This window comes from Paramisgurnus dabryanus, chromosome 10, assembly GCF_030506205.2.
Source record: "Paramisgurnus dabryanus chromosome 10, PD_genome_1.1, whole genome shotgun sequence".
NCBI classification, from domain to species: domain Eukaryota; kingdom Metazoa; phylum Chordata; class Actinopteri; order Cypriniformes; family Cobitidae; genus Paramisgurnus; species Paramisgurnus dabryanus.
Window position 1 is genome coordinate 24,319,637 of NC_133346.1, and position 24,734 is coordinate 24,344,370.

At 39.0% G+C, this 24,734-nt stretch overlaps 2 protein-coding genes across 2 annotated transcripts in view; both read left to right on the forward strand.

Annotated features, from left to right (window-relative positions):
- The window catches only part of LOC135779452 (vitellogenin receptor Yl-like), a 41,842-nt gene extending 19,908 nt beyond the window's left edge, over window positions 1-21,934 (forward strand). Inside the window, exons 5-14 of the mRNA XM_065290165.2 lie at window positions 8,426-8,539; window positions 9,186-9,305; window positions 9,678-9,803; window positions 9,880-10,083; window positions 10,169-10,337; window positions 10,412-10,580; window positions 13,357-13,582; window positions 13,711-13,830; window positions 13,917-14,135; window positions 21,570-21,934. Coding sequence (XP_065146237.2) covers window positions 8,426-8,539; window positions 9,186-9,305; window positions 9,678-9,803; window positions 9,880-10,083; window positions 10,169-10,337; window positions 10,412-10,580; window positions 13,357-13,582; window positions 13,711-13,830; window positions 13,917-14,135; window positions 21,570-21,934 — 1,832 coding nt within the window. The remainder of the gene's footprint in view (window positions 1-8,425; window positions 8,540-9,185; window positions 9,306-9,677; window positions 9,804-9,879; window positions 10,084-10,168; window positions 10,338-10,411; window positions 10,581-13,356; window positions 13,583-13,710; window positions 13,831-13,916; window positions 14,136-21,569) is intronic.
- A 67-nt stretch (window positions 21,935-22,001) lies between these two features.
- Window positions 22,002-24,734, forward strand: part of LOC135779494 (uncharacterized) — a 45,607-nt gene continuing 42,874 nt past the window's right edge. The window contains exons 1-4 of the mRNA XM_065290212.1: window positions 22,002-22,214; window positions 22,445-22,609; window positions 23,422-23,688; window positions 23,820-24,035. Of these exons, the coding sequence (XP_065146284.1) occupies window positions 22,022-22,214; window positions 22,445-22,609; window positions 23,422-23,688; window positions 23,820-24,035 (841 nt within the window). The 5' untranslated portion in view covers window positions 22,002-22,021. The remainder of the gene's footprint in view (window positions 22,215-22,444; window positions 22,610-23,421; window positions 23,689-23,819; window positions 24,036-24,734) is intronic.

Below are 24,734 nucleotides of genomic sequence, written 5' to 3' on the forward strand. Positions count from 1 at the left end.
GCCTTCGTGCAAGCAATTTAGCATACATTTTTAAATCAGCATTAAGAAGGCACAAAGGCTTATAACTTGAGCAGTCATTAGGGTCTTTGTCCTTTTTGAGCAAAAGCGAAATAACAGCAATATTCACATCCTTAGAAAAAGACCCTTTTTCAATAGCGGTTTGAATCATATAAAAAAGTAGAGGGTCCACAGTGTCCCAGAAGGTTGTGTAAAATTCAGGGGGAATTCAATCCATCCCAGGAAATTTACCACTGCGCATCTCAGAAACTGCTTCCTTAAGCTCATCTAGGGTAATAGGGGTGTCTAATTTTAGAGAGTCTTCCTCAAATCGCTTAGGAAGCAGTATTTTGTTCAGAAAATTGTCACATGCATCCTGATTATGCAGTACCTCCGAGCTATAAAGTTCAGAGTAAAAGCTACGAAAGTTTGTAAACTGAGAGGGTTCATTAAGAATGTTACCATCTTTTGACTTAATTACACTGATATCTGAAAAATTTTCATTTGACCGCAAAAGTGTGAGTAAACGGCTGGGTCATGCCCTATTAAAATAGTAGAACTGCCTCATCCTGTGAATAAAAAATTCAGTACGCTGCTTCATCGCATTTATCACTTTTTTCACAAGATCAAATTGGAGCCTTACATCTTCATCATAACTTTGTTGAAAGAGGGCATTTAGAGCTGAGAGTTTAGACTCCAAACCATGCATTCTAGATGAACAAGCTTTCCTTATGTTGGAAGAATAACATACAGTAAAATTTCTAATAAACCCCTTGACAGCATCCCAAAGTATCCTTGGGTCATCAACGGACCCTTTGTTTATATCGACAAAGTCTGTTAATTGACTTGAGAACTTGGATTTGAATACATCTCGGGGAAGCGTGATGTTGAAACGCCATCTCGAGGCCCGAGCTGGATTAGAGCTAAACAAAACGGAAGCAATCACTGCCTTAAGGTCAGAAAATGCCACTGGCAATAAACTAACATTAACAATATTATGAAATAAGCCTCTAGAAGAAAAAATCAAGTCAATACGAGAGAAAGATTTGTGTCTAGATGATAAATGGGTGAAGGCTTTGACTTCAGGATTTGATATACGCCAAAGATCCACCACCCCAGTATCATTGATGCAGGAACGTAGTGCATCAGAAACATGTTTTTATTGGATTATTCAGGCCCCGTTCATTGAGGCTGAGAAAGTTCAACTTGACGCCATCAGCCATTTAAGAGGCAATAAAAAGTTAGACAATGTAGTAACCAGGAAAAGCAAACTATACATAGGTGAAAAGAATGAGAAAGCAAGGGGAATTTAAACTCTGGTCCAGGCTTGGATGAACATGAATTAGAACTCTATACAAACAAAACAGAACAAGAAGATTGGGTGCACCCATGTCTATAACTCCTGTGGTACAAAAATGAAAAACTAGGATCTGTTAATAATTAAGAGAGAAGAGAAAAACCACGCCTGTTCAATATCTTAGCTAAAATCAAAAACTAAAAGCTTCACGGCAAAAAAAGTTAAACTTAAGAAAACTCTCCCATATATTCTTGTTGACCATCCATCATTAGTTTCATTAGTTTGAACATGTATGAATCATAAAGAAAAGAGATGCCATTTGTAAAGACTGCAAACACTCTTCGAAAACCTAAAGATAAGAGTCCACACATTACATAAAAGTTTTGGCATCTTTTGGGTCTCTGTAAGTTTTCTGTATGCCGTTTACCTTGAAGACCAACACTGCAGGAAAGTTCATTTGAAAGCGAATGCCTTTCTTTATAAGTTCAGCGCAGATTGGGTTGAAGGCTCTCCTTGCAGCGCGAACTGTAGGTGAAATGTCAGGGGCGATATAAAGAAGCTGATCCTCACATTGAAGCTGGCCTTTGCGTCCAGCTGCAGTCACAATTGTAGCGATGTCTCAGGAGTCATGGGATCACTTCCCTCAACGGATTCCTTCAGGTTTTAAGATTCGGATATTGTCCCGCCTGGAACGACCCTCCAGATCTGTAACCTTCTCCATAAATGCTTTTATGTTTCTCGAGTGTAGCCAGTTTCACTTCCAAGTAGGAGATGAGAGTTTCTGCTTTACCATGGCAAGTTGCAATGTAGTCGGTGACCGCAGCGACCTCATTGATGTGTTTGATACTATCAACTTTCGCGTCCAGCCCAGACTCCAGATTTAGTAAAAGAGTCATTTAACATCTCATAACATCTTATTTAGGAAAGATGGGTGGCGAAAATAATGAAAACAGGAATGTGGGCTGGGAAAGGTGGAAAACCACGACCGTCGCCATTACCGGAAGCCCTAACTCACCAAACAAGTTGAGACTTTTCTATAGGTGGTGTCAAGCGGTATAAGACTTGCGGTTAAGGGCAAAAGGCTCGCGAGAAACCGTAAAGAGGCCACTATATACCACGTTAGCCAAACCCGTTTAGGCAGGACCACAGAAAAACTACTCAATTGAAAGAGGAAACCTACCGAGACTGCAGAGTGGTAATGCAAAAACAACAGGCATAGGGCTTGGGATTTCAAGAAGTGAGATGCTGAACAGAAAGTTTGCAGGGGGACAAAGGATTCCGTGTCACAGGGATTTCAAAACTAGATGCTGAAGTTTGCATATCAGCCCCAGAAATGACAAAAAACAGTAGTCAAATAGCATTATTATAACACCCAGCAGTGTTCCATTTGAATCCAGTCCAAAGAAAGCACACCCAGATGCTCCGTTATAGTAATGTATATCGCTGTTTATCTGGACGTTTCGCTTTAAGTTCCAAGAAAGCGCATCCATCCAAACTATATAATGTGGTGGCGTCACTGTTGATATTGCTGTTGATACAAAAAACTAGGAAAATCCAAATAGCACCAGGAACAATTTACAACACGAACGGCTGTCTTAAAGGTGGAAAAGAGGATGTTTGTTTAATACATTTTTGCAATATTACTTGAAACTGTCTTTACTAAATGATAAAAGACTATTTATTAGGTGCACTGAAAGTAATACATTTAATATATGTCATTTGTGAATAAGGTAGGGCCTTAAAAACATCAGCCATTCTTTGACGTTATCATCGCATGAGCGATTGGCCCTCTGGCTTGTCAATCACTGCCATTACGTTCCTTGTGAGAGACGTGCATGCTCCAGTAACTTTACACGAGTGACGCATGCGCATAGCGCATGAAACTCCGTCTTAAGTTTCGGTTTGTTTTCATTGTCAATCCTGCTTTCCTCCTCGAATTTGCACCACGGAAGAGAAGAAACACGGAGGACGTAAAAAGACTTTTTAAGTCGCTGAGAATAGGAGAAGAACGTAACTTAATGTAACCAGAGTCGTTATTGGAGAAACATTTCAACACTGGAGAGCAATGAAGGAACAGAGAGGTGTCAATACAGACGCGCAGTTCGCAAAAATTCTTCTCGACAGGTAACAGTGATTATTCTTTGTGGAATAATTATTGTTGTACTGTTATTCAGGTATATTGACGTTGTTTGTGTACTGTAGTTGTAAGGCAGTGACCAGTCTGCTACATGCTAGTTGAAATGGGAGTAGCGTCGAATTATCTAACTTTACGTCTTATGTGTTTATTATCATCATTTCACATAATGAATCCACTGACGCGAGTCACACGACACAGCATATGCCAGTAGTAAACAAACACTCGTGTTCAAATACTCATGCACGAGTTTTGGAAGGCGTTCCCTAGAAATGAGCTGTGAAGGAGGGAGGCTGTTCTTACGCATGCGCTCATTTAAAAAACTCAGTAACGGTCTTTGGATTCTCAGTCGGCTGAAACATCCTATTTTGCGCCTTTAACAGAACATATTAAAACGACGATAACGATGAGAAGCAGCAGCTGGAAAACTATAATTGTTTGTAAAAAGGCCTTGTCCTGGCTTAATCTAAAACTGCCCCTTCGAATTCTTGAAATGAGTTTAGAACCAATACAGGGTTTGCTCACTTTTATTTTGAGTTGTTATACCACTTAACTTTCAAGCACAGATTAACAAATCAGATGAAAAAATTAGGTATTGAACCTCACCTGAAATTAATTTTGTCTGTTCTATTTACGCATTTAATTAAACAGCAACATTGAGTGCGTTTACATGCACAGAATAAGCGGATAACTATCAAAAATCTGCTTATTATAGAAAACTGTTTTCATGCGTTTACATACAAATCAATAAACCGGCTATGCAGACAACTGCGTTCACATGGTACTTGGAGAATTATCAGTTTTCTCGCAGGCAGTGACGTCACCACCTATAGTACATAATAGTCGATTAAAAAGCCAACGGCATATCTGTCTTAAGCTGTACTGTTGTATCTCTTCTCGTGTCTACAGAACCAGTAAATGTAACATAAGCTTCTATTTTCACAGTTTCCCTGCCAACTGCTTTAGTCAAGCGGATACTTATGCGTTACTTTGCGCTTACTTCCGCGTGTGACGATTATCTTTCATACGCGGAGACATGCGCACATGGACAAAACCGTGAGAAAGCCGGTTAAGGTGTTTACATGCCACGCGAAATCGGCGTAATGAGCAAAAAACTACCTGTGACGATCGTTTTTTGCTTTTGTTTATGAGCTTTCCCCGATTAAAGAAAACCACTTTACGCGTTTACATGACCCCACGTGTTATCAGTTTATTAAGCATAATCGGCGAAAGACTGTGCATGTAAACGCACTCAATGTTGTCACTGTTAAAGGAAATTCACTGCTTGTGTTTAAAAAAAATTAACTTTGTAATTTTAAATGACCCTAGTTAATATAAAGGGCTGTTCAACAATAAACATAGGTCAAAATGATGGTACAAATACTGTACAGTAACTCTGTGCGATGTACAATCAATAATGAAAAATTCCCATAGTGTATGATAATTTCTACATTTTGTGACACTTCAAATGGTCATTGCAATCATAGGGCTTCTATACTCCTTGATCTAGCTGTGGATACGTCTAATGTCATAATTGTGAGAACTCGAAGGCATATTACACATGTCTTCCATCTCTTGGTTTTGGCTAGAAGAGATACAGCTACGGCCTAAATCTTGTGAGATGTTGGGTAACTTGGATATAGGGTTATGTATGAGGGTAGGATAAAAACCGCGCTCATCTGGGAAGATTTCACATGATTGTCAGTTGCTATATCCCTTCAAGCCACAACTCAATCTGTTCTCCCATTATGTCTTCGGCCAGTCATTGTGAAGAATGACTTGGCGACTTAGACTTAATGGTTCCGCCACGGCATTTAGGTCAGTAGTTTCCAGTGAGTTGTTTTGTCCCTTTCACTAATTTACACCTAGTTTTTATCTTCTGGCGAAATCTGCAGACTATCAAAAGTTGTTTGTCTAGATAATTCGCTGTATTTTGCATATTTGACTTGTGTATGATAATTTTTTTCCAAATACCATAAATCTGAGCTTCTGATATGGTCCTTGGACATTTGAAAACACTGACCATAAACATTTCATAAGTCATTAAAGAAGCACATGTGGCAAAATAGCTTTTCGCTCCTTGAAAGACTGGTTTGTTTCCTGTCTTGAATGTATAGGATAAGGAAACATGGCATTTAATGGTTTATTTTTATTATTTAAACTTGATAAGTTGCAAGTTAGAATTAAAAACGAGCCTGCATTAACTTAATCATATTTAATAAAGCATATTTGGTGTGCTGTCCAAGGAGGGCTTGGAGCTAAACTAAGGGACAGCTGTTGATATAGACCTCTTTGGGCTGTTTGGTTGGATTACCTAAACATGCTCTTCCTAAATTAAAACTTCATTTAAATGAACAGAACAGCAAGATTAAAGTTAATTTATGTTAAGGATTGATATGATTTAGATCCCCCCCCCAAGACTGCAAGTGCTTTTCCGGTAGCACTTTATTTTACAGTACGTGTACTTACCTTTTACATATATGGTAAATAAGTTGTACTTACCGACAAATGTGTGGTACTTACTTTTAGATATCTACATGGTTATTAACTGGTATCATTACTGTACTTACCAGTGGTACATGCTTGGTAGTTATTATGTAACTCTAGATCAGTACTGTGTAATAACAGATACATACTTATAGTGTAGGTATACTGTAACTAACGAAGAACATTACTGTACTTACAAATAAACGTACAATTTAATTATTTTGTATTTACAGGCAAGTTAAGGTAAATGACAGGGATTTATAGTGTACATATATGAAAACTAATATCAAATACTTCTGTACTTACAAATATATATATATACACACACAATAAGTGTGTACCAGTGAATGTACCCAGTAGTTAATGCGTATGATAGTCAATGGTTGGGTTTGCCTTACAGTGAGATGTATATGATGCTATATAGGGGGGTAGGTCCTATGTAATAACTGTGTAAAAAGCATCACTTTACAGGGCTCAACATAAAGGACTGCCCGGTTGCCCGAGGTAAGCGTGAGAGACTTTCGGGCCAGTGCTTCACCCTAAGTCACTAAAATATATTTTCATCAGTGTATATTATTTAACATCTTGGAAGCAGACATTTACTTGGGTAAAACACGGCGAAAGAAACGATGCAATATTTTGCAAAATTTGCTGTCAGTTTACAGGTAAAGCAGAAAAGTTGGGAGCCTTTTTTCGTTGGAACATGTTTGTTGTATATGTATACAATTATATTTTACTTGAATTATTATTTTTAAATATGTGACACAGACATTTTTTTACCGGGGCCAGTGAAAATGTTGGCAGGGCAAGTAAAAACATGAACCACTGGCCCGAGCAGGCGTTGAGCCCTGCTTTATTTTACAGTCCTGTTTTCATGCAGTTACCATGGACGTACTAGTGAATGTACCCAGTAGTTAATGCGTGGTTTGCCTCATAGCGACATGTATATGATGCTATATCTTAGGTGGTAGGTAGGGATGGGCACGAGTACTCGATTGCTCGAGTACTCGAACGTGGCATCGATGATCGATCAGAAAAAAGATGATCATGTGGGTTTTATTTATTTATTTATTGTTAATATGGCGGCATTTGGATGTCTGATTAGCGTTACAAGCGCATGTGGTAGTAAAGACTGGGTCTGGAGATACGTGTTTGACATCGTGTCAGTCAGGTGCAAAATGTACAGCGCCGTCAAAAGTTCAATGGGTTATCATCTCATATTTTAACATCAAATGTCAAGAGATACCAGAGAGCCATACGAGCATTAAGATTACATCTTGACTGAGGTAAGCGGAAGACACGACACAGCTAATCGCTAAAATGATAGCAAAAGACTTAAAGCTGCTTAATGTTATGAAGCTTGTGCTTTGACTGGACGTGTTTAAAGTGCGTTGTTTATGATGCACATCAACAAAGGGAGTTAAACTTTCTTTTTTTAAATAACTTAGTTGAAAACTTTGAAGTCTTGCATTTTATGCAGATAGATGCACATTGTACATTTATGTTGTATAAAGGCTTAATATTATGTAGAGTGTGTCATATAGAAAACGCTTCGGTTTGTGTTTATTAACCCTTTAGTTTCACTTCACCACGCAGCTTTTCCTGTTAGAGGTTTCTGTTAAAAACATTTAATTCATTAAAAATCTAGTATGTGTTCATTGTTCTGTCATAGTTTCTTCAAAATTAAGTTTTTAATTGAGTGTTTTTAATTAAAATATTTTAATTTTCATCATGATGTGTCCCTTTGATTGCCCCGCCCCCAGTTAATCGAGTACTCGTTCTTCAGACCTATGGATTAATCGAAATGAAAAAATGACATGAATGCACATCCCTGGTGGTAGGTCCTATGTAATAACTGTGTAAAAAGAAACACTTTATTTTACAGTCCTGTTTCCATGCAGTTTCCATAGATGTATAGTGAATGTACCCAGTAGTTAATGAATACAGTTGTTTAATGCTTGGTTTAAAGGACAAAGATACTGAGTCTGAGTAATGTTTGTTCTTAGTTACCATATACGTATGGTATAATTATAACTTACACTGGCCTACAGGTACCACACACTAATCATGTATATACAATTTGTAAGTACAGTAGTGTTTGATATTAGTTATCATATGTACACTATAAATATCTGTCATTTACCCTAATTTGCCTGTAAATGCTAAATACTTATATTGTACATTTATTTATAAGTACAGTAATGTTTCTCGTTAGTTACAGTATACATGCACTATAAGTATGTATGTTGTTACCCAGTACTTACCTAGAGTTACATAATAACTACCAAGTATGAACCACTGGTAAGTACAGTAATGATACCAATTAATTACCATGTAGAGACCTTAAGTACCACACATTTGTCGGTAAGTACAACTTATTTACCATATATGTACAAGGTAAGTACACGTACTGTAAAATAAAGTGCAACCCTTTTTCCTAACTACATAATCTTTATCATATCCATGATCTCCAAGAATCTAACAATTTTGTCTGAAATGTGTCACTACAGATACCTGTGGAAAGATGAACATCCGCTGCCCTGATGGAATATGTTTAACCCAGAGAGAGATGTGTGATGGAGTTGCTCAGTGCTCCGATAGGAAGGATGAGCCCCATACCTGTGGTATAAGCGCAGCCAAGTTCTGAAACTTGAAATTTTGGGCACATAAACAAAGTGTTGATGATATGTTAAAGTTAATTGTGGATGTAGTTTGAATGTGACGTTCTTATGTAGGGGTTAGCAGGACACAAACTAACGTGAGGTTAATTGTAACACAGACTTTTTGCATAGGGTGCACTCACATTATACTTGACTGAACCACACCATACCTGAATACTATTGTCCCCACTCCCTGCTGGTCTGCATTTACAGTATACTTTACCCAAGTACACTTAAGTCATTTGAAGCTTAACTCCATTATAATTTGTTCTTTACATTTTAAATTTAGATTTTGCCATGCAGCAGCTAAACATAGTTATAAAACATTTGTAAAGTCAATTAATCGACCATAATACTCGCAATTACAACGTCAAGGTAAATAATCGTCAATTATGATTTTTGTCATAATCTTACAGACCTACAGTACCTCTCATACAATCACTATTGGCTGTCAGCTTTTTAAATTTGATGCACAGACTAAACTTTTTTTTTTTAATGCAAAATCTGTTAAAACAAAATTTTGAACAACCCTACTGTGACATCACCCTAAAACTATCTCACGCTGTATAAATCTTATTGCACTTAGGGTGCCTCATGTCTTGTTTTCTAGGGAAAAGTTGTCAGAAAGCAAATGGTGGCTGCAGTCATACTTGTGTGGACCAGACTTGGGGAGCATTGTGCACTTGTCCCAGTGGATTGGCCCTCTCTGCAAATGGGCTTGATTGTGAAGGTAGGTGCAAATTTTTGTTTGTGATTTGTAAAATTGCTGTGAGACATGCAGAAATGCGCAGGCCACAAGTAAAAATGTTAAATAACAGTATTTCTGAAATATGCCACCCTCTGTATTAAACATGCAATGTGACTACAGTTTGAGACTACTGAATTTTGAGTACAATTTTGCATTTTTAGAAAATTAAAAGGTGCATTTACATTCATGAATTTATAAAGTGTAATGGTGCACATCCCTGGTGCATTATTTACTGTGCAGTAGGCAATTTATTTTGAGGACCACAGCCTAAATGTTGACCAGTGTTGCAAAAAGTCATTTCTTTAAATATAAACTATGCAGATAAACTTGTCATGTTAACTTCTGCTTTTTCAGATGTGGATGAATGTTCCAAGTCTTATGGGCCATGTATGCATTTATGTACAAACACACCTGGGTCTTTTCGTTGTCTGTGTCAGAATGGTTTCAAATCTCTTGGCAATGGATCTTGTGATGCTCAGGGTAACTTAAGTGCATTTTTTGTAATCTCTACAAAAAAATATTGTGAATACAAAAATGCTTTTGTCTTTTTTCCAAGAAACCACAACAAAGATTTTGACCACCAGAAAGGGGCTAATTGGGCTTGTGAATGTCAAGACGAGAGTATATGAGCCCCTTCTTTCAAGTGAGAGCAATCCCATAGCCCTGACCTACGATATTCAAAGGAATCTCATTTATTGGGCCAGTAACAATGGGAATATCTACAAGGCTTACAACCGGAAGAGCACCATTCTTTATTCAGGTTAGATATTGTGAGGAGACTTTTTACAAAAACTGCAAAAAATATACTAGCCAATACCAAAACTATGTCTTGCTGTATTTATTAGGGCTGCCTGGTTTGAAGAGTCTAGCCATTGACTGGCTTACTGGGCAGCTATATTGGACGAGTATTACCCAAAAAGTCATTTATACAGGTGCAGCTGATGGTAGCGCTGCAGCTGTAGTCATATCCAAGGACGTAAACCCAAGTGATATTGTTCTCAACCCAATTGAAAGGTACAGTATACACTACTTTACTATTACATTATGAAGAGACGGTGTCTCATATTTGCCTTTTTTTTTATTTGCAGTTTCATATTTTGGATCAATAAAGGAATGAATGAAAAGGTTACCATTGAGAGAGCAGCAATGGATGGTTCAAATCGGACAACACTAGTTTTCATTACAGCAGAGTTGCCAAAATGTCTTTCATTGGATGTGGCAGCTCGACGTCTGTATTGGATCAGTGATTTCAAAAGGGTAAGCTGGTAACATCTGAGCATTTAAACATTTTAAAATTATTTAAGACAGATAAATAAATTACTATTGCTAATATTTAGTGCCACATGGAATCTGCACACATGCAGAAAAACTCCACAGACCTTAGCAGACTTTATGCTCTGCTCTGTTTTAATAAAATGTTTTAATCGCTGTTACAGTTTCTGCAACTAATAAATCCGTACCTTCAGGTCCTTTAAGAAAGTCTTGGAAGATGTTGACTTCATTGTAATCGCCACTTGTATGATTGACGCCCTACATTTTAACTTCATTGCTGATAGAAAGTCAGTCTGGAAAAGCACACCAGGTTTCGCCTGCATATAAACCTACTCAAGTAGTCTTTTATCAGGGTTCCCGCTAGGTCTTAAAAATTCTTAGTCTAAAATTCAGAAAGTTAAATGTTAGGCCGTAAAATGTCTTAAAAACACCCATATTTTTATCCTAGGTCTTAAATTTAATTTACCCAAGTCTTACATTTCTTGCCTCTGTTCATTCCCGAAAAGCGTTGTCTGCAGAAAATAGTATTTTAAAACACTGAACTAATCCGTGGCAGAGGAAGAAAGTGTATGATGGGTGCGTCTCTAAAAAGAAGAGTTCCACACTTTGCACGTCACTGGATCGCACTTCAATCCAGTTTTGAATCAATATTTTTTTAAAGGGAGGATACACAATGTAGGCTATCATAATCCACGCAAATCGTGCCATAAGCTATATTTCAGGTGATGTGATCTGACTGTATACTGCGAGTTTGGCAAGAAACAAACTTTAAATTTAGTTTTGAATGGGCAAAATTATTTTCTGGATTAATTTAACCAACTAGCCCGTGCCTTACCTGAGCATTTGCCAGGTTCTAAAACATGGACCCAGAAGCGAAAAAATCAACACTGGTTTATTGAAAATCAACTTAAACAGTCAGGCCGTCGAGTCACGAGCCACCAACATCAAGTTAACTTTAGTGTTACACAGGTTTCACTTAGGAGGCTTTTGTTTACCTCACTGCTGTTTACTGTGTTTACTCCTTTGACTTTAATCTGCTTTCTGCTGCAAAGAAGTACTAATGTGTTCCCCTTCCAGTGGTAGAATCAGAGTAGCCTCCGGAGGTCGCATATGCAGGCTGCATACCTCATCATGCCTGGTTTATTTAAGTTAACTGAGCATTACATTCGCAAGTCATTAAAGCATGTTAAAACAATTTACGATAAACTAAGAATACCGGTAATCAAGTTTATAATTGTTAATATTCTTAAATAAGGCAGTCTTTATGACGTATGCAGCCTAGAAATGCGACCTCTGGAGGCTACAGCTTTCGGATTGAGAAACGGCCTTAGTGGATAACGTTAGCAACACATAACAAACCACAAACAACATTTTAATGGTAAATAAAAATTTTTTTAAGCAGATTCATCTGTTACTGCGTAATTAGAGAGTTATTAAATGCGATTGCGGTATAAAGTGCATGCATAAAACGTATAGGTAAAGTGTTTTTGGCTCTGTGATTCTGCTGGTTTATTAAATTAAATGCAATAAATTTATTTAATAACTTGTATTAATAAAATGCATATATTAATGCAATCAGGGATTATATATAATAAGTATTGTAAATCAATGCATTTCTTGACTATTAAGAGAAATCACAGCTCTTTGCCTCTAACTCAGTGTATTTCTATGGCTCACTATGAGCTTCCAGGAAGTCTTCATGAATCACGTGACGGCTGAGCTTTTTGGACTTTTTGAACACTGACGGTGTAATAGGGTTAAGCATAATGTGTTTCCTGCAGAAAAGAGGAATTTTGTGACATAACCCTATTATCTCTGTCCCCAGTCACATAAAAAATGGCAGCCATCAATAAATATAAATATAAATATAAATATAAATATAAATATAAATGTGTGATTAGAGATTGTGGCAACCAAGCACAGTGTTAGTTAGACTAATTGCTAAAGTTAGCTAAAAAGTTATGTAAAAATTCAAAAATGACGTGAAGTGTGAAATGATGTTTGCAAATTCTTTTGCACTTTTATTAAATCATTTGTTTATGTATAAATCATTGTCATAGAGTAATAAACTTGTGCTCAAACTGAACTTTATTGCTTTTCATTAATGATTTATAATATTATGATGCAATACAAGGAAAGGAATTTCATGAAAAATGTACATAAAGATAGCCAAAGTGGAGGTTTGGCATTAATCTAATGGTTTTTAGTGTTTATAAAATATGAAATCAGGTGATGTATATAGATGGTAAATGCCCAAAATGTGTAGTTTTTGTTCATATCTTAAATTTTCTTCTATTAAGAGGTTATTTAAATCGTGGCTTGAAACAGATGGATAATTGATTGGCTTGTGCTGCCTCTCTATGTAGAGTCCAATGTAAACTGCCGCTTTCATGACTGCCAACCCCCCTGGTAGGTCACGTGATCGAAAACTATCAATTGGTTTGTTAGGTCTGACGACATGCACAGTTACTGGGTACAACCGATCTCAATTGCCATAGAGAAATAACAAAAATCATGCTAATATACACTTGTAGTATAATGCAAAACGACCAAAACTTTTTGCGGGCTTAAAATAACTCCTATTGGAACCATATATGGAATAAAATCATTGGGTGTGTTATTGCAATATTATCTGTAAGAGTCATTATGATAATAAGGTGATTACCTTTACATTTTAGGATGTTTTAAACACAAATTGTATAATTCAGTTTAGTGTCCAATTTATAGGTTGTTGTATTCATGACACATTTGTTTGTATCAGTCAATTGAGAGCATCAGGACAGATGGTACTGGACGCTACACATTTTGGGATTTTTTGGAAAGTCCAGCTCAGAGCTTGGCTGTATTTAATGGCTGGTTCTACTTGGCGGATGAAAAGAGAATCTGGCAAGTCCCTCAAAATCTGCCCTCTGCAAAAAATAATGGCTTCCTCTTAAAAACCTCAATTCCTGTCCTGACCGTCTACCATGAACTTCAACAGCCCCAAGGTAAATTTAGTTTCTTAAAAGCTTTTGAGTTATTTTGTTGTTACTGTTTGTCAATTTTTGGCCAGGCCATAACTAACTAACCAATGTATTTAATGTGTATTCGGGGTGTGTGTGTTTTTTTTACATAGGTTTTTCACAATGTAAAAAGTCGGGCTGCAAGCTATGTTTGCCCTCCAAGGAAAGTCCTGTTGGATTCACCTGTTTGTGTCCTGAAGGAACATTGCCCATGCCTTATGGATCTTGTGAAAGTGTGTTTTTTTTCAAATTGATGTTTATTATCTTAAATGCAAGTAAAAGCAGCCTTTGACTGTTTCATCTGTTCTGCAAATCTCAGGTTTTAAGGTTGCCTATGCAACAGCCTCAGCCATTTACCATCTGGAGTTTATAGGAAAGACCCCCATCAAAACTGAACTCTTAACAACAGATGAAGACGTTCAGGCTTTTGACATGCATTGGAAACGGGGATGTGTGGTTTGGTCCAATGGAACGGGTCATGTGAAGGCTAACAAGGTTTCTCAGGACTTGTCCGAGTACATTCTTACTTTAAAACCTGGTAGGTTATTAATTAGTAGGTTATTATATTATTTTTATAGCTCTGAAACATACTTTACACAAGTATGTTAATGCAGACGACTCTAGTAATACTGCTTTGTTTTGTATATTGCTATGTACTGAAACATACAGTGGCAAGAAAAAGTATGTAAACCCCTAGGAATTATCTGGTTTTCTACAGTGATTTGCCATAAAATGTGATCTGATCCTCATTTAGGTCACATCATGATTCTTACTAGGACTGGTTGTTAAAATCCCTAACTTTCAGCACAAAAATTGGAAGATGTCATCTTGGGTGGAGTGAAATTAACACAGAACTCATGGTGCCACCAGTGTGACACATCTTCAGTTGTGCCCGACCTCATGAAGCTTATTCTCCGTGGAATGGCTGTCTGGGCATTTAGAGGCATGGCATTGGTGATTACCCTCTTGTTCTCAAGTTTTGCAGCCAAGCACCTCAGCACTTGGTTGTGGGGCCAGGTGTACCTTCCTTGAGTTAGGCTGGTCTTGCAGGCCACCAAGATGTGTTTGAGGGTTGCTGGGACTGCACACAGGGGACAGGCTGGACAGCCTCTCCATACCAAAGATGTAGCTTGGTTGTGGATGGCAGGACATTGTATGTGGGTCTGATGATGAAACTTATCCTATTAGCCTCCATGCCCCACATCTCACTCCATGTGATTTTTCTTCTCTCCACGCCATCCCACTTCATCCAACAACCTTGCTGGACTTGGGAGACAGCCTTGGCACACCTGGCTGCATCCTTCAGGTGGCGCACCTCCTCCACCACCATGTGCCACCGCTCGATCTGAGTAGCCTTTTGCCATGTGGGTGTTGCTGCTTCCAATCCAAGGCCTCCTCTGCCATATTGGACATACCCCACTATATCCTGGTGTCTGAGGGCAGCCTTTGCTGCCAGCTTCCATTTCCTCCCCGTTGCTAGGGTAGGAGCACACCTCTGACGACTGGATACCGGGATTCTGTCAGAGTCATTTCCAGCCTTGATTTGGCACATTTGTACTCCTCCACCAGGCTTGAGATTGGCAGGGAGAGGGCTCCGTTGCCATGCAGGCCAATGCTGGTAAGGCATCTTGGCAGTCCAGTTGGAATTTATCCAACAAGCGTTTAGTGCATGCATTTGTTGTTGTAATTGTCATGTTGTCCATATACACCTTGATTGGAGGAAGACGCAGTCCGCTCAACTGGTCCCCTCCTTCCACACATCGGAATGCACGAATAATGAGTTCCATCGCCATGGTAAACGCCAGTGGAGAGATTGTGCAGCCTGCCATTATGCCTATCTCAAGATGCTGCCAGGCAGTTGGGACCAGCCTTGTGATACCCTCCGGGACATGGAAGAACTTGAATGCAGTACATAGAATTTCATGTGGCACTGACCCAAACGCATTGGCAAGATCCAAGAAAACCACATGCAGGTCGGTCTTCTCCTCCTTGGCTGTCTGTATTTGGTGCCGGATGACATTTGTATGTTCCAGGCATCCTGAGAATCCACTTATCCCTGCCTTCTGCACTGAGGTGTCGACAAAGTTGTTCTGCAAGAACACACAAAGCCTCTGGACCACAACACTGAAAAATATCTTTCCTTCCACATTCAGGAGGTCTATCTGGCTGAACTGATTGATGGTTGAGGATTTATTTTCTTTGGGAATCAGGATTCCTCCTGCCCGTCGCCATGCCTTTGGTATATTTATTTTTCCCATGCCACTTTCATGAGCTTCCGGAGGTACTTCAAGATGCCTGGCGTGTCCTTATAAACCCTATATGGAACGCCATTGGAACCCTTGGACTTAATAGCTTGTTAAACCTCCTTTGGCAGCAATTACTTGGTAGTTCTTAGTTACTTGGTGGTTCTGAAGGAAATACTTGAAATCGTTCAGAAGGAATTTTTGCATTTGTACACATTTGTAGGATGTTTGGTGTAAACCACTCTCTTGAGGTCATTCCACACGTAAATGTCTGGGCTTTGACTAGGCCACTCCAAATGGCACATTTTGTTTTTCTTAAGACAGCCTATGGTGGATTTACTTTGATGCTTAAGGTCATTGTCCTGTTGCATCATCCAACTTCTACTAAGCCTCAACTGGCGGACAGCCACCCTGACATTATCCGGTAGGATTTTTGTTAAACTTGCATGCCCAAATCATGATGTGCCCTCCATCATACTTCACTGTTGGGATTATGTTTTGATGTTTGTAATCTGTGCCCTTTTTGCACCATAGTATTTTTCCCAGACAATTCAACTTTTGTTTCGTCAGTCCATAAAATATTTTCCCAGTAGCACTGGGGTTTGCAAATGTGCTCTTTTGCAAACTTCAGGCTCACAGCAATGTTTTTTCAGGAGAGCAGCGGCTTCCTCTGTGGTGTTCTGCCATAGACTGAGACCGTGCCTGTTCAAAGACTGGTGTATGGCAGACTCATGAACGGAGATGTGTGCCAGTTCAAATTATGTCTTTAAGCCTTTAGCTGTTACTTGTGGGTTCTTCTTTACTTCAATGAGTATTCTGTTTTGTGCTTTAGGAGTCCTCTTGGCTGTGCGTCCACTTGTTGGAAGGGTAGCTACAGTATTAAACTGTCTCCATTTATAGACAATTTGTCAAACTATCGACTGCTGGATGTCTAAAAATGTTGGGATTGTTTTTGTATCCTTTTTCAGCCTTATGGAGTGCAACAACTCTTGATTGGATATTTTGGAGAGCTCCTTCTTGCAAAGTATGGTTCATAAGAGCTGAAGCTTCTTAAAGAGCCAGTAAGATGACAATTTTAAGCATCCTCTCACTGTTTATAAGTCCCGGACAACAGGATTAAATGCATGCAAGGTCAAAAAACACTAATTTTCTCAAAATATACATTTAAAATTACCCCATTTCACAGAGATCCCCAAACGATTCGTGTGAAGTCGTTCAACGACTCGGTCTGCCTAAACCCCACCTTTCAGTAGCCTACACTGATCTGATTGGACAACTGACAGTCTCTGCACAGTCCACAGATCAGTGGCACAGACCAACAATAGTGGAACATGTATTGACCTAGTGATAACATTTTTATTGAAGAGACATTATCAACATCAATACACAACCTTGATCATTAATCCAAGCAATAACAACGACGATAGAAATTAACAATTTTACACTCATTTAAGCATTTATGTAAACTAACCGGGTCATAGCAAACCCGTAAGTACAGCATAAACCGCTTGCTATCGTGACTCTGACAGTATATAGTTTAAACAACGACATTATTCATCATTAATCCAAGCAGTATAAACGACGATAAACATTTTATACTCATTTAAGCAAGTATGTAGCTATAATCATACTTACAGGTGGTGGGCAGGAGACGCATGTTGTTCCAAATAAAGTGGGTACTGAGCAATCTTTTATTGCCAAACGTCTAAATTCCTCAGTTAAAAATTAATTTTAACCACTGATTCTTCACAGCCAGACATGTTTAGTATATCCTTCCTTGAAAAAGTCTCCTTTGGTAGTGAAAACAACACAAACTGAAAACACAGCGTGAGCTGATGTTTACACACACTAACTAGCTGTGGGCGGGTCATAGTTTTCTTTTCTCCCGCGAGCAAGGCTGTAGGCGAAGATTAGTATCTCGTGTGACGTGGAAAAAGTCAGGCAGGAGATCCAATCCATATAACAACTCGTTTCAGCGATTCAGAGTCGACTCTCTATTTTAGAAGCCAATAACTTTATTAATCGTGCACTTTTTGGTTCAACCACTTTACACATTGTTTACATTGATGGACAGCCACATGACACACTGCAAATACATGTCAGTTTCGATTTTGGATCTGTGTGGCTCTTTAAGGAGCGCAATCTTAAAATGATTAACTGTCTTTTATCAAAGTATCACTAAACCACCCTTTGAACTCATTTTATTTATGAGACACATTAGCTTTAATTAGTCTCCTAATTATGTTCCTCCCGAACTGTGAATGTTTAATGGGTGCTTTCACACACAAGAAACTATATAATTGTATTATAAACTGATACACATTTGTGTTAGTCTATTGTGACCTAGATGAAGATCATATCACATTTTATGGCAAATCACTATAGAAAACCATTTCATTTCTAGGGAATTAATTTCTTCGATTTGAAGCCTTTTGATTTAATGGGCAGACCTGTTAGGAGAGCATTGTAATAATCAAGGTGGAAGGTAATTAGTGTGTTTTATTAGTTTCAGTATCTTTTAATTAACAGTTGATAACGGAGTTGACGTTTTATGAAGTTAAGCGTAGGTTCAGTAGGAGCCAAAACATCCTGAGAGCCTATTTAAGCGATTCATCCGGCATAAGGCCCCGCCTATTTCTGGAACAATGTCTCTCCAAGTTCAAGACGAACTTCCACTCTTCACCTTCGATGAAGAATTTTGCTCTGATGCAGATTTGTTAACATCCCTTGCAGAGCTCCTGGGAAACAGGACGTCCTTCTCAACATCCTCCTGCCATTTCACCTAAGTGCCGACGTTTAAATTCCTACTCTCTGCCTCCGGTGAAACGTCCTCAAACCTCTCCTTTTGCGACTTCACGCAGACCATCTTCAACCCCTGCAATAACATAATGGAATGTAAATGGTTTGCAGCACACTCTCGCAATTGCCAACATTGAATTTCATAGAAGGAAAGCCCAACTTTGAGCTTTACCTCAGTGCTCAAACTGGCCAGACCCCAGAAGCCGCTCCCCTGAATCTTCCAAAAAAGCTCCCTTACACCCTTTTCACAGCCGTTCCCTTAGCAATGCCCGCTCACACCATCGCCATGGACCCTTCATCCGTCTCCAACTCACTGTGCTCCTAAACCCTTTAGGTACGGATGTGGACCTGGCGTCTCTCCTTTCTCCCTTTCCAAAGAAAGACAGCCATCGTTCTCTGGACTGTGGCACATTCGATTCTATTTATATAGCCTTTTCACAATTGGTAATTGTTTCAGCTTTACATTAATAGAAGCAGTGAAAAGCATAGAAAATCGACAGTTAGCACAACATGATACACGATAGCATAAGCAGCTAAATTTGCTGCGGCTATGAATCAACATAAGCGAGCGTATTACTAATGTAACGTATAGAAGAGCGTGCTAAGTTAAGCCCACGAAGGCTGCCTCCCCGGGTTGAAAAACCCCCTACGAGAAAATTAGGATTCTCCGTCATCCTAAAAGATTCCCCTTCCAGCTTAAACCGTATCCTCTCCTTCATTTAAATTTGTCATAGCCTTTAATAAATATACAGAAGTCTTTTGCTCAGTTTTTCCAAACAGCTGGATTAAAAGTTCCCCGTCACTGCATTGTGTTTTAGTCAATTGCAAAGAGTCTACGACGGATTTCCGTCACTTGCAAAATTATTAAACTCACTTTTCATAAAGACAATGTGTATTCACCTTGTTGAGTGTGATGTTATCAAAGCCTGGAGTGGAGCGGAATCACGTTCCTCTCCACTGTAGGTGTTCTGTAATCAATATGCACCAGATCCACTTCATGGCTGCAGCACGTTAAGCTGAGGTAAAAGTTTATTTCAGCTAGCATGGACCTACTAATAATGCAGGAAGGCTCCGATGTTTTGGAGGTTGATAAAGGTGTAAAAGACCGATGGAGATTCACTTGGCTTGGTGAAATGAGGAAAATTGGCAAGCCTTTCAGTTTGTGGGTTTATGTCAAACAGCCAGGTAACTTACGTGTGTTTTTTACAGTCTGATGTCTTTGCACAGTATGCCTAGGGGTCCCGTATTTTGTGGGTAATTTTCTGACCTCCAAAACCTAGACAACGATGACACATGCTTTAATATGAAGTGCAGTAAAACAGATCAACTGATGCACGGTCATCCAATTTTTACTTTTAATCTACCCCCCTTCCAGCCTTATCAGTCAGTTTTCTTATCTCTAGCCCACCGCAGTCTCCAAATCTGCTCTCCATCAGATCCCCTTTTGTCAATGACAAAAACAACTCCGTTTCCAGACACTGGTTCCAAAAACATCTCAAAGCAGTGGAAATCAGACCCGGCATCCCGGCGTTTCACTATTCCAGCCAGTCTTTCCGCATAGGAGGCGCAACTTCAGCAGCACAAAACGGCCTCCCAGAACTCCAAATTAAATCCTTAGGTCGCTGGTCTTCAAACGCCTTCTAAACCTACATTAGATCAAATCTACCCCATATCTTTATTCTCGCAGGAGTTAAAAGATACATTTCTCACAGCCTTATTCTGTATAACTCTCTTACTGCCGCAGCAGCAATTTATGTAAGCAATAAGGTACGAGAGGCTGTGCTGTATCATGAAAAAGTAACGGCTGAAGGGCGTTGTTAGGCACGACGCGAAGCGGAGTGCCTGCAACCCCTTCAGCCGTTACTTATTCACGATACAGCACTTGCCTCGAGTACCTTATTGCTTTTATAAAACGTCTACCACACAATATTAAAGTTAAAAAATTTGGGTAAAAGTCTTAGCAGTGCTTTATTGTGAATAAAGCACAGCTATTCACAAATCAGAACGAAGGATTGGAACTAACCGTTTTATAAATATGCTCACACTACCGCAGTAGTGATTTTTCCCTTGCTTCCACCAAACAATAATAAACATCTCATCTTAAATAGCATAATTTAAAGGAGGAGACAGTTAAATAATTGTACGCATCTTTGCGTGAGGAAGAAAAGGTTACACCAATAAAGACTCCTCGCAGGCATCCACCTAGCTTGCTAGGTTCAAGCTCTCTCTGAGGACAGCAACCAAAGTCTTATTTTACCATCATTCAATAGACTGACGGAGTAGCCTAAACATTCAGTTTTGTCAATCATCAAAACTGAAAGCCAATTTAAGTTATCAGTCTTTACGCCTTACCAGTGACAATTCATCCGGCATCCCTCCTCCTTCCCAAATCTCCTCCTTTATACCAGGTTTTAGCATAAACTTTCTGCAGCAACTGTTTAGGTTGGGTTAATTGTTTGTTTGACCAATGGCAAACGAAAGTTTGAAAACCCAATCGTATCCATTTTTATGAATTTATATCAATCAGTTTTCGGCTGTGAGTGGGCTTTACCTTGCACAGCAGGACCATACAAGTTGGACATGCATGTGCAAACTTGTGTAATGTGTGTTTCTAGTTTGCGATTTGAGTTTATTTTGGATGTTGATTTTGAAATGATGGATCAATTTAAGCATACACTACTGTTCCAAAGGGTTAGGGGTGACCCTATAATTAGCTGAATGATAAAATGCCACAGCGTACATCTATGCAAAGAGATGGTTGCTTTAAATATGCTTATTTTGTTAAAGCAATGTTCCCATAGTTTCATTTATATTATTGAGTACTTGTATTATATAAGTATACAATCTGTAGATTGGGTTGTTGTAGATGCAGATTATTACATTATCTCAATTGTGCACATCATATTCTGATTTACTTTTTTCACTTGCAGCTTGCATTGTGCGAGTTGACCAGAAGACTGGGAATCTGTACTGGCTGTCCTGTGATGAGCTAACCATTGGTGTTTCAACTATTGGCCCCCTTCATCAAAGTATTTCCAGACCGTTATATCAAGCCAGAACTGCAATCCTTGACCTCTTCGTGGACTGGCAGAGAGGAAAGCTCTATTGGCTAGAAGGAAATCAAGTCCTGAGAATGAGGCTAGGTTTGATTGGTGGAAGTGCTGAAGTTGTCTTCAGCTTTGAAGTAAATGGTTTTGACCGCGTCGTATTCGACAGAAAAGCAAACGGCTTCCTTTGGAACATCGAGTCTTGTGCGTGTGACCTTTTGCCTGACATAGCGAAGTGTACAGGATAATTTTTTATTTTAACTGACTATGATTGGCTTATAAACTGTATTTTTTTTTTGTTAACTCTAGACTTGCAGGTTATAAGTCTACTAAAAATGAGGAAGTACTCCGCAGGTAAAAGGTGGGTCATTCCCGGCTCCATCATGGCGGCTTATGAACCGTACATAGTGGCGTTGTTCAATGATGTCCTGTCAGTATGGAATCGCAAAGATGGATCTCGTATATCAGGGGTTGCAGTAGAAAGTGGAGTTGTCGGCTTATCAGTTGCCCTCAGGGAGGTCCAGCAAGGTTTGTAATGTTTCTGTAGCTCAATTGTATTATGTTAGCAGTGCATAGGTTGTGGGATTAATTACCAGGGAAAACCCTTACAGTATATTCAAGCTTTACATATTATAAGTGTTTTTCTCATGCATAAATGTAAACCTAGTTTAATGTGTAATTTAATGTGCTGTTTCACCTTTTTAAGGTCTGTCGTTACACTGCATCTTTTTGTACAGTTTTATTTTTGTACACTGCAGATGAAGTGGTTGAAGTGCGTCCTCCTGAGGTGACTTGTAAAAGCCCCCTGGTTTTGTGTCAGGGATTTACTGTGTGTATCAGTCAGTCTCAACTGTGTGACGGTAAAAAGGATTGTCCAGATGCGTCAGATGAAGCTTCCTGCTTGTACACATGTGTAAAGCCAGGTAATATCATATGATCACAAACTAAATTCTGTGTTTAACTATGATTTAACACAAAAATATAAAAACATTACATGAAAACTTTCAAGTGCCACCTTTAAGCGGCATGTCACATTTCACATCTAAAAGGCTTTTCCTTCTCCTTCCCAATACACTTTGACACGTCATTCTGAAAAGTTGAAGTATTTTTCACTTGCGTAACAGATGCGCGCAAAAGACACTAAATTTGAAACGCCCCTAATGCTGTTGATAAAACCCACCTTACCAGTTCTTGCTCCCTTTAAATGCTTTATGCATTCTGGGCAATTGTCAGTAGCAGGGATCACCAAAGATTTACACAATTCTTATGCATTATTCAGGCCATGTGTCTGTTCAGTGTGTCACCTGTCTCTTTTAATGAGGTGTTTCTAAATCTGGTTGTCATAAACAAATGAGTACCATCCACTTCAATTACTGACGGGAGAAGGATTATGTGAGCTTCACTGCTTTGCTCACATTGGTAGTCGCTCTGAAAATCACTCATCATTTGCATTAAAACCTTTCTTAACTTTCTTGTTTTGCTGGACACACCCATATGGTCGCCAATTGTCACTTTCGCTAGCATTGCCCGAAAGTCGCCAAGCTTCCATTTTAAATGAATGGGACTCGCGTCGCTCTGCCACTGCATGTCACTGGCTGTCTTAATGGGGTGTTATACACAAATGTACATGATGATATTGAACACTTTTTTTTGTATCCAGGTGCTTTAATGACCAAAATGAGAATAAGAACAAATCTATTAGACTGCATAATTTGAAAGCTGCTGTTTTCCCCAGGTGACTTTCTGTGTAAGAACCGAAGGAAGTGTTTGGAAAGGAATTTGGTGTGTGATGGCCAATCTCATTGTCCTGATGGTTCCGATGAGATTGGTTGTCCCACCATGGCTCCTGCAACCTTAACCGTAGTGCCACTAAAGTGTCGTGTGGGATCTAAACCCTGTAAAGATGGAAAAGATTGTGTCCTGTACAGTCATGTGTGTGATGGGGATATAGACTGTGAGGATGGATCTGATGAAGCAGACTGTGAATATCAGTGTAAACCAGGTAAAACATAAAAATTATGTACCCAACTGTTTTAACACAAGAAGTGTGCAAACTGATTTTTGTTAAATTTTTAAACTACTTAATTTCATCCAAGATGTGTGTACTTGATATTTGATTTTTTTTCTCTGTAGATCAGTTTCACTGCGCTCATGGAAGGATGTGTATTGACAAATCACAGGTGTGTGACGGCACACCTCAATGTCAGGATCGCTCAGATGAAATTGACTGTTTTACTCACTCACACGACTGCAAACACAGGTGTGATAATAAAACTCTCTGCATCCCAGAGAGCTTCCTCTGTGATGGAGAAAAGGATTGTGTGGACGCCACTGATGAAGCTAACTGCAGTAAGTGATGGATTATTCCTTTTTTCTTCAAGCTATTCCAGCATCTATGCTTATATTCATAGCGAGAACTGATAAATCCATAAGCAAGTTGGGGGAGGGGCAAATTGGTATCGCCAATTCACCTGACTTGCATGTTTTTGGCCTGTGGGAGGAAACCGGCTACCCAGAGTAAACCCACGCTGATACAAGGAGAACATGCAAACTCCACACACAAATCACACCTGACCTAGCCATGACTCGAACCGGGGACCTTCTTGCTATGGGGCAACAGTGCTACCCACTGATCCACTGTGCTGCCCGAGTTATGGGTTCAGTGGATATTATGCAGTCTATGCGTTTTCATGTTTGCACGATGTAGATTCATTTGCAATTTCTGTAATGCTAAGGTTACCAAATGGAATTTCAAATGACTGATTTCAAACAGGTTTCCCAAATATGAGAAAAGAGACATTTCCACCCCAGTCTCACATTACTGATTAATCCAATAATATTTGGTTGTTACTTAGGGGTGCAACGGATCACAAAACTCACGGTTCGGATCACATTACGGATTTTGAGGCACGGATCGGATCATTTTTCGGATCAGCAAAAAAAAAGTATGGGAAAATTCTAATAACAAATCAAGAAATTACAAACATTTATAAAAAGAACAAGGTTGCACATTAAGTAAGGTCTAAAATCATTAGTTACAGAAATCAA